This window comes from Sinocyclocheilus anshuiensis, unplaced genomic scaffold (assembly GCF_001515605.1).
Source record: "Sinocyclocheilus anshuiensis isolate Anshui unplaced genomic scaffold, SAMN03320099.WGS_v1.1 scaffold557, whole genome shotgun sequence".
NCBI lineage: Eukaryota > Metazoa > Chordata > Actinopteri > Cypriniformes > Cyprinidae > Sinocyclocheilus > Sinocyclocheilus anshuiensis.
In genome coordinates this window covers 633,345-643,042 of record NW_015540883.1, presented here as the reverse complement: position 1 = coordinate 643,042, position 9,698 = coordinate 633,345, and the positions used below count along the sequence as shown (strand labels likewise).

Below are 9,698 nucleotides of genomic sequence, written 5' to 3'. Positions count from 1 at the left end.
GTGTGTGTGTGTGTGTGTGTGTGAGTGTGAGAATGTGCGTGAGTGTGTGTGTGTGAGAGTGTGTGTGTGTGTGTGTGTGTGTGTGTGTGTGTGTGTGTGTGTGTGAGTGTGTGTGATCACAGATAAAGATCGACAGCACAGAAAGCGCAGGTGAGATCAGATCCACACCTGGTTGTGTGGCGAGGCTTGAGCGCTTCTGTCCAGCATACAGTAACCTGCAGGAACAAGAGCGTCAGCACGAGAGCAGACAGAGACACAGGGCTGATTCTGAGTCAGAGAGCAGAGCAGACCTGACCGAGAGCTGCTGCTGGAGCTGCAGGACATCCTCACTCCATCACCACTGAACACATGAAGAAGAGTCAGGAACACAGCAGCTGCAGGATCTCAGAGGAACAGCGTTCAGCTTACCTGGATACACATCTGTGCTGACTCCACACATCTTTGAGCTTGGACGCGGTTCGGTCTGGAATCTTGAGACAACGTTTGTAAAAATCAAGGGATTATCATTCATTCCTGTTCCATCTTTTACAGGTGTGTTTATTTATGAGGCGTTTGCTCAGAGTGACTGAAGCTGACTCTTTTTTTCTCCAGTACTCTACACTGAATGCCTTTAAAATACGTTCTGGGTTTCCGTGGCATTCTCACTTTTATTTTTGTGTGCTAACCGTATATATATCTGCTGTGAATGCATGTCACACTAAAGGAAGGAAGGAAGGCTCCTCCTTTGGGGAGAGGACGTGTTTCGACCGCAGCTTTAGCAGTCGCCAGCTATATAAGTGTTTCTGACACACCGCAAAATGCTTATGATTTAGTGTCAGCTCAGACTTCTCATATTTCTCTGAATACTATAATATGAACAAACACTGTAATGCACAGTAGCTGTGTTTACATCCAAACTTGCGAATTTAACTTGGAACATCGCATAAAACGTGCGAATTAAGCACTGTTTCCAAAGAGGACAACCTCGTCACTTCCTGGCATTAAATATCACTAAGAAAAATAGGAGAAGCCACTGAATGTGTGACTTTTTTAATGCGCATGGAGGATTTTATTCGGTAAATGTGTTTCCATCGTAGTTTATGCACATTTTTTCTTATCGGATAAAAAGTGCGCATGTGTGTTATGAGCATTTTTAGAATTAATGTTTAAGTTTTTTTTATGCAATATTCCATCATGCTGTCTGTCTGGAGCGGTGGTGACCAACCTTCGGCGGCTGCTCATCAGAGCTGAAGAAGACTTCATCAAGAGGAGCGGAGGAGACGTCTGTCATGGAGCTGCTGTGATGAAGCTCTCGACTGGGACACACGCTCACATTCTGAAACACACACAGCTTTCACTACGCTAACCGTGCTGCTCTGTGTCATTATCCAGACACTGCAGCTGGATTTGAAAAAACTGAAAAAGTGATAGAAAGCAAATCTAGCTGGAGATGTGAGCTGTGCTCGTACCGGTGGTTTGGCCGCTCTCTGCAGCGCTGGAGTACACGGACTGGAGCTGCTCCCTGATCCCAGACGAGACTGAACATGAGGAATTCTCACCGCCATACTGTTCAGATTCACAAGATGAGCCTCCAGCGACTCCAGTTTACCTGCCAGCTGAAGGCCAGAGTTTCACATCATCATCATCATCATCATCATCATCAGAGTGCATCATCTGAAGGCTGTGTTTTACCCCGTCTCGAGGACTCCTCTGCTGGAGCGCAGGGTCGTGCTGCGACTGATCTCTGGGAAGAGTGCGCTGCTGGACATCAGCATGACATTAGCACAACAAACCCTGACCGGGACCGGCTGCTCAAATACATGCATATCAAACACTGAGCGTAAACGTATCCTGTTAAACTGTTCACTGCTCAAGAAGATTTTTACCTGCTCAGCAAACAGACTCACAGCCGCTGATTGAGGATCAGTCCTGTGCTGTTCACCGTCTCTGGGCTGAAATACAGAGACAGACAGCAGATCATTACAGCAGAGAAACAGTGGTGCTGTGTGAGTGTGTGTGACTGTGTGTGTGTGTGTGTGTGTGTGACTGTGTGTGTGACTGTGTGTGTGTGTGTGTGCGAGTGTGACTGTGTGCGAGTGTGACTGTGTGCGCGTGTGACTGTGTGCGTGTGACTGTGTGTGTGTGTGTGTGTGTGTGAGTGTGTGTGTGTGTGTGTGTGTGACTGTGTGGTGTGTGTGTGCGTGCGTGTGCTTGCGTGCGTGTGCGTGTGTGTGTGTGTGTGTGTGCACTCGTCTGGACTGTGTGTGCTTGACATTAATGTCATTATATAAGTCGCTGCATATTTCAGATCACTAAAATCATGACTTGTATCCCACAGTATCCGGTACTCATGCTGTGATTCAGGTTAATTCGTAAATGTCTCTTCTTAAGGCAGTGAGAACTGCTGTGAGAATGTGACTTGACCTGACCTTGACTGTTGTACATGAATTACAGTAAGCACACGCATTCACACATGCATACATAAGAAATGTAGAACAAATAATGTGACTGTTCAGCAAGAAGTCATTATAAATATTCAGACTTTTCCAAGGGACAAGTGAATTCCTAACTCTGACCTGTTTCTTGTGATTTCTTCTGGTTTTCTCGGTAAGGTCAGTCTCTTCCTGCCACATCATCTCCTGGAGCTCTGGCCACTGGAGTCCGGTCTCGTGTATCAGCCGTTCCTGCTGCTTTACACACACACAAACACACAACGCTTCGTCTGCACTGCTGTACTCACTGCAGAATAACTGTAAAGCCACTCAAACACAGTGAACCAAAGTCTCTGTTTCAGCTTCTTCTCATGTCTAGATTCCAGCTTTCATCTACCAACTAAACTCACCCCGGGATGCTGTTTAAATGGCATTAACCCCATGCATTCTGGACACTTGTTGGCTGATTTTCCTTCACTGTTTTAACTCATCCAATTCATAAATGAAAATGACAGTTTTGTAAAGAAATTCACAGCTCAGATTTGTCTTCAGAAGTCATTTCAAGTGCAAGCTTTTGAGAAACACATTCACTCAAGAGTGCTCAAATGTTGGACTGCTAGTGTGTACATTTAAAAGACTGACATGAGCAGTTCACATTCTAGTCAAACATGCTACGACCAACTGGACATCCAGCAGTCACTGAAGATCCAAAGCACACGGACACTAAACACAATGACACAAGGACTGATCCGTACGTCTTCGAGGCGGCGGCGCTCCTCCTGCTGCTGCTGGATCCTCTTGTGTCTGTCGGCCAGCAGCTGTCTCTTGTAGTTGTCCTGGTTGTGTGTTTGCTGGAGCAGGTGTGTTTGTGTGTTTGTCTCCTGCTGCAGACGCAGGAACTCCCGTCTCAGCATGGACTCTCCGGGAAGATTGACTATAGAGCTGTGTGAACACAAAGCACGTGATGTGAGCGACGCCAGACCCAAGACAAGAGCCATCTTCCACACAGAGACACGCTCACGACATCTGCGCATCACTGCAGAGACAGGAGCAAGCAGTTCATGCCCACATAACAATCTAAACTCATTTCGGTCAGTGATGCTTTTCCAGTACAGCACAGGGGTTTAATCAGTGGAGCAGGTGCACTGTGCCACTCTAAAGCTGCTTTGACTCAATCTGTATTGTATAAAGCGCTATACAAATAAAGTGGACTTGACTGTGCTAGTTAACTCATTAAAGTTCATAAATGATCATATCTTGTCTCTACGGTCTGAACTGAGAAAGCACCGGAAGTAATGATGTTTGGACACTAATATGAAGGATTCCTATAGAGATTGGTGTAGTAACACATACCTGGGTTCACCTTCATCTTCATTCATGGCATCTTCTTCATCTTCACTGCCACTGTATTCATATTCCATCCCCTCTGTTAACAGATCGTAAACAGAAGCAAAATAAAGCAATGAAGCCGTGGTTTACAGTGAATTTATAACAGCTAAGGGACGTTGTTAGGTACGACGCGAAGCGGAGTTCACTGTAAACCATGGCTTCACGGGGCTTATTGCTTTTAGAAAAATAAAACAGGTTTCACAAAATAAAAAAGAGCAAATAAAGTGTAATGATATTAATAAAAACAGTATTCTTCCACCAAACAATGTAGTTCCTCAGAAACAGTTGTGGTTCCAACAAAGTGGTTGCCGAGCAACAGACAATGTAAACAAAGGTGTGTGTTTGTAGAGTAATTTACAACAGCTTAGAACGCGGCTCAGCCAATCAGAATCAAGGACCGGAACTATCCGTTTTATAATAGGATGTGAGTCACGATGATGGACAAAGTTACCAGTGAGTGAGCGCGATCCCTTAAACTGCTTTGAACAATGTCTAAATCACCTTTCTCTCGTCTCCTCTTCCTGGTCCTGTCCAGGTGGTCTTTGAGCGTGATGCGCACCTGCCGCTCATTGGGAAGGTCTTTAATGAAGGAGTGGCGCAGGAGCGTCTCTGTGGACGGCCGGTGGAGGTAGTTCTTCACCAGACAGCTGTCCACAAACGTCTGAAACTTCTTAGACCTTCAGGAGCAATAAAGTCACAGGTGAGCATTTTGAGATCGGGATGAGACTCTATGCATGTGGCTGTAATAAACGGCAGGCATATCACCATTTCTTGGACTTGAGTTTGGGAGGAGGGTTTCGTGGAATGAGGAACAGCGCTCTCATGGGATGCATGTCACACAGGGCTGAGGAGAATACAGCAATCACACACAAACACTGGGATATCTGCAACCTGTGTGGAGTTGAAACTTTGTAAACTCACGTGGCGCTCCCTCTGCCATCTCTAAAGCGGTGATTCCCAGAGACCACACGTCGCTCTGAAACATGCGGTAAGATCACAGTCACTGATGGGAAGCTCTTCAAGCACTGAGGTATACTAGTCCTACTCACTCTGTAGTCATACGTGGAGTCAGGGTTGTCGTCGCACGCAATCACCTCCGGCGCCATCCAATACGGCGTCCCGATGAAGGTGTTTCTTCTGCCAATCGTCCTGTCCAACTGAGCACTGACGCCAAAATCCACTGGAAGAACACCGGGAAAAACAATGTCTCCCGCCATATATACACCAGGGGTACTTCTCGTGTTCATGCATATTGTTCTGCGCAACATATGTGTGTTATTTTGCATGACAGAACTGCTTTAGCTGCTGCTGGGATATGATTAGGTCGGGTGTTTAACACTGGAATACAGTCAAAACTGGCATTACAAGCAAGCACCCCTAGTGAAAAAAAAATACTAAACTGTAGTTGAAATACATTTATTTTGTGCTAAGTATACTACAAGTACTTTTGCATATTTATGTGCTTAATAAAAATACCCTGCAATTGGTATATTAAACTGGTATACTTAAAGTCTGCTAAACTGGAACAACTAATGTTGTGCTTAATGCTCTTTATTTGTGTGGAAGTAGTGCTGAGGTCCAACTAAAGGCATACTGTAGTATATTTGATTGTGCTAAAGGTACTTCAGCTACACTTTAAATATCCTGCATTGATATTATACAACGATCATACAGACCTTATTAATAGTGATTTTAAAACACATTTTAGGCATAACTGTGCATTGTGCAATAAAGAAATATTCCAAATAAAGTTTCAATATAATTTTATATCAGTATGTCTTAAGTGATGTTAATGAGTGATATGGCACAGTTTTTTATTTTTTTTACTAGGGACACGTGACAACATTTATGAAAAGTACCACAATTAAATAAAATAAGAAACAATAAGAAAAACGTAACCAAAAACAACCAATCAAATGACGTTTAAGGTGACCCTGCATGGTTTCTCAGTGAGTTAGTGTTTCTCTGCTGATGGGTGGAGCTCTTACCCAGTTTGATCTCAGCGTTCTCCGTCAGCAGCACGTTTTGTCCTTTAATGTCTCGATGAATCACGTGATGAGAGTGCAGGTGTAACAGACCCTGAGAGACCAAACAGAGTTTACACACAACACAAAATAATTTACATAATTTACTGTCGTTTATTAACATTAGGGTTATTAAATCAGTGAAAGAACAAGCTTTATATCTCTGTTAGACCAGATGAAATTCCACAGTTTTCAACATGGATGAAATGCATTTGATGATATGCTGAAGAATGAAAAGGATGGTATGCAAAAATGCCTTATGGACAGAATGAATTTCATAAATCAAGCAACTCCTTTCATGAATGAAATGCATGTCTCGTTGAGTGATTTCTGTGGATGAGATGCATTCTGGATGATGGATGATGATAATCATCCACTTTATCATCCAGGTGGATGCTGCACACTGGTGGTGGATGAGGAGATACCCCCCGACAATGTAAAGCGCTTTGAGTGCCTAGAAAAGCGCTATATAAATGTAATGAATTAATTAATATTAATTAATTAATTCTGCGCTGGGAGGTTTCAGTGATCATATGTGCATCTTAGATGTAATAGAGCTGATGACGCTCCAGGAAATCCCTTATATGGACAAAGGCATCCAGCTGTAGCTGTGACTGAAGAAAAAGTATCTAGAAATGCTTTGAATGATGAAACATGAAGACAATAAACACTCAACTGTGACAATATATAGTTTATCTGTGCTCTTCACGCCATCTCGGGTATTTTCACAATAATTATGTATATTCATAATCCATTGCTAATCGACATAGCCTTTATTACAGTATGGGATATATTTTCTGCCTCATTCTGTGATAAGAAGCCACATCAGATCAGAAAATGAAGTTATTTCAAACACTCGACTGATGTTGTGGAGTAAAGGCATGTTATAATGTTCTCTTTTGTTGGACAGCAGGTTTAGAAACGCTTCTCATTGCAAGTCATTACAGCAGAAGATGTGTTGCTTTTTCAAATGCACGTTATAAGCGGGAGGCATTTGCTCATCTCAGCACGTAAACTCAGGGATACACACAGACAGAGAGAAATAAAATAGGCCTTACGCAAAGCCACTAGAAGGCAAGCCTGCATCCTTCAGCAAAAAAAGCGTAACGGCTAATGCTAACGCTTCCGCTGTGGCAGTATGTGGGAAAGGAGACCAGAGGCCCTATTTTTTTTAATGGATGTCAATGGAGGAGAGGCTTCACTACGCTGAATAAACAGCTCTTTAGTGGAAACAGCTTATCATTTAATGAATCAACAGCCTATCGGCTAATCTCCAACATGTTTGACACTAAACAACACTTTTGGATTGAACTATTTTTAGAGTTTACACCGAAAAAAATGCCGTTTTATAAGAGAAGTCACTGATTTTTTGTGACAGCTGGGATTCAGTTTACGGCACTCTCATTCATTCCTATGGGATCTGTAAACGGTGATTGAGTGTCGCACAACTCTGACTGAAATTCAGTGACGAAAAAAATGCCGTTTTATAAGAGAAGTCACTGATTTTTTGTGACAGCTGGGATTCAGTTTACGGCACTCTCATTCATTCCTATGGGATCTGTAAACGGTGATTGAGTGTCGCACAACTCTCACTGAAATTCAGTAACGTCAAGGCTGTAATGTGATTGGTTATTAAGGCACACGTGATCCAAGTTGACCATTACGCTTTCTCCAGTAGTAAGTAATACTATTAGTGACCAATCATAGCAGTGTACTTTGAGGTTAAAATGTGTGCGGGTCTGGTGTAATCGTGTCATTTATTTACTGAACACATGACGTGTTTTACACACACTAGGTAACATCTTTACTGTAACAGGTATATGTACTACACTGTAATGGCGTCTCACGGAGGTTTTTTTGGCTTGATTTAGCATTGATCAGCTGTGATTACTCACTCTCAGCACTTCTCTGCAGATGTAGGCGATCCAGTCCTCCTTCAGGCAGTTCCCTTTGGTCTTCTTCAGCAGGTCTGTGACCGAGCCGGCGCCGCAGTACTCCATCACCAGCTGAAGAACAACACACATTTAACAGCTAAACTAAGTGCCGTGATCTCATCTGACAGGACAGCGCTGAGCCTGAGTTCTTTCTTTCACAGCAGGAACATCTGTAAGAACTGCAAAAACATCCTGCATTTAAATATTCAAACTGATTCATATGATTCATAGCACCATACAACTGTAGCTCAAACCCTTACGAAAATTATTACTACAAATAAAACCATGGTTACTATAGTTAAACCACAAATTAACCATGGTTTTGCTACACTGACCATAGTTTAACCATGGTATTTGTAATAAAACTGTGGTTATACAAATGGTAATCAATACACCAAAAAACCATGGTTACTACACTTTTCCTACAGTAAAACCATGGTTAGTTTCCATGCATGCTCCTCAATACCATGGTGAAAATGGAACTAGAGTATATGGCTTCTACAAAACTACGCTACATGTTACTGTGTTTGTTAAGAGTAGCTTCAACACTTTAATATAAATACAAATGACAAAAATTGACAACAAAAATGACTGTAGCTATATTCCGGTATATCCCAGTTTAATACATTTTTAGTCTGCATTTTTAATATATATAATAGCATTCGATATGAATATCCCACATTTCTGTCAGTTAGTGTTACTACAGTAAAGCCATGGTAATCGTGGCACAATTGTTGAGAATGTCAGCACTGGTTCATCCGCTGTTAAACTCGTTTAAATCCCAGAGACTTTTGGGAATTCTGCACTCCAAACGAGACGGATTACCCCCCAAAACACCCACTCAGTCCCAGTGTACTGGCAAAACCACACCTGAGCAAATGAGGTTTGCTCTGGGGTGCTTGAGCTTTATTAGTGTTCAGCAGATACTCACCCACAGCTGGTCATCCTGGCCCGCAGGACTCTTCTTCACGAAAGCACCGTAATACGTGGCTATGTTCCTGTGATGGGAGTGAGCCTTCAACATGTTAATCTCCAGCTTGATTTCATCCTCCTCCTCCTGCAGAAGACAAACCACATCCACTAGAATAATGACCATGGCTGTTAGAGCAGGAGCACACAGAGAGTGAGTGAGGGAGAGCATATGAATGCTTTAGAGAGGCCTGTGAGTGTTCATATGAGAGGACAGATAGAACGACAGTATGGAAGGAAATCTGGAGCAGCGCTCCGTTATCTCTCAGGACGGGAAGGAAAGGCTCTCCCAATGGTTCATCACCCACTGAAATATAGGGATGACCCCAAACGACTCAAATTCAAGTCATCATTTTACAGAAAACCAAAACCAACACAAAAAATAAAGTTCAACAGTCAACTAATCTAATCGATTTAGTAATCAACACTCAAAAAAAAAAAAACTGAGCTGAAGATTAAGCATTTATTGGCACATAAGGCAGTTTTTTAATGATATAATTGTTTCTACCCCAATTTGTTGTGAACAATTAAACTGAAAAAAGAAATGGTAACATCTAAATTAACTGGATTTATTCAGGTCCAAAATATATACACTACCGGTCAAAAGTTTGGGATCAGAACGATTTTTAATGTCTTTAAAGGGGAGATAACACACACAGTTTCACCCAATCTCATGTTAATCTTGAGTACCTGTAGAGTAGGACTGCATCCTTTATATCTCCAAAAAGTCTTTAGTTTTATCACATTTATAAAAGAAAGATAGTACCCTTACAACCAAAAACACACTTCTTTGGAGACATTCTTCCCGAGCGAGTATCGTGCAGCGCTGCTGAATGAAGCGCGTTGATGGACGCGATCTTGCTCTTGCTAAATTTTTTGAAATTTTGTCCATGCTTAGCATGAGAATCCAACTCTTTAACAGTGTAAACAACTCTGAATGCATTAAACAGTGTTGTACCCCCCCCGCCCCC

The 9,698-nt window shown here is 42.5% G+C and overlaps 1 protein-coding gene across 2 annotated transcripts in view; it reads right to left on the bottom strand.

The window, feature by feature from the left end:
- Nucleotides 1–9,698, bottom strand: part of LOC107688581 (mitogen-activated protein kinase kinase kinase kinase 4-like) — a 55,290-nt gene that overhangs the window by 35,005 nt on the left and 10,587 nt on the right. Inside the window, exons 4-20 of one of the 2 annotated variants that reach the window (XM_016486287.1) lie at nt 8,690–8,815; nt 7,720–7,830; nt 5,789–5,879; nt 4,850–4,980; nt 4,722–4,776; nt 4,566–4,644; nt 4,302–4,477; nt 3,765–3,837; nt 3,167–3,353; nt 2,556–2,669; nt 1,866–1,931; nt 1,672–1,740; nt 1,449–1,595; nt 1,205–1,315; nt 409–470; nt 291–340; nt 169–215 (exon numbers count right to left, since the gene is read on the bottom strand). In XM_016486287.1, coding sequence (XP_016341773.1) covers nt 169–215; nt 291–340; nt 409–470; nt 1,205–1,315; nt 1,449–1,595; nt 1,672–1,740; nt 1,866–1,931; nt 2,556–2,669; nt 3,167–3,353; nt 3,765–3,837; nt 4,302–4,477; nt 4,566–4,644; nt 4,722–4,776; nt 4,850–4,980; nt 5,789–5,879; nt 7,720–7,830; nt 8,690–8,815 — 1,695 coding nt within the window. Of the gene's footprint in view, nt 1–168; nt 216–290; nt 341–408; nt 471–1,204; nt 1,316–1,448; nt 1,596–1,671; nt 1,741–1,865; nt 1,932–2,555; nt 2,670–3,166; nt 3,354–3,764; nt 3,838–4,301; nt 4,478–4,565; nt 4,645–4,721; nt 4,777–4,849; nt 4,981–5,788; nt 5,880–6,336; nt 6,439–7,719; nt 7,831–8,689; nt 8,816–9,698 lie in introns of those variants that run through there. The other variant, XM_016486285.1, reaches the window with a different exon arrangement.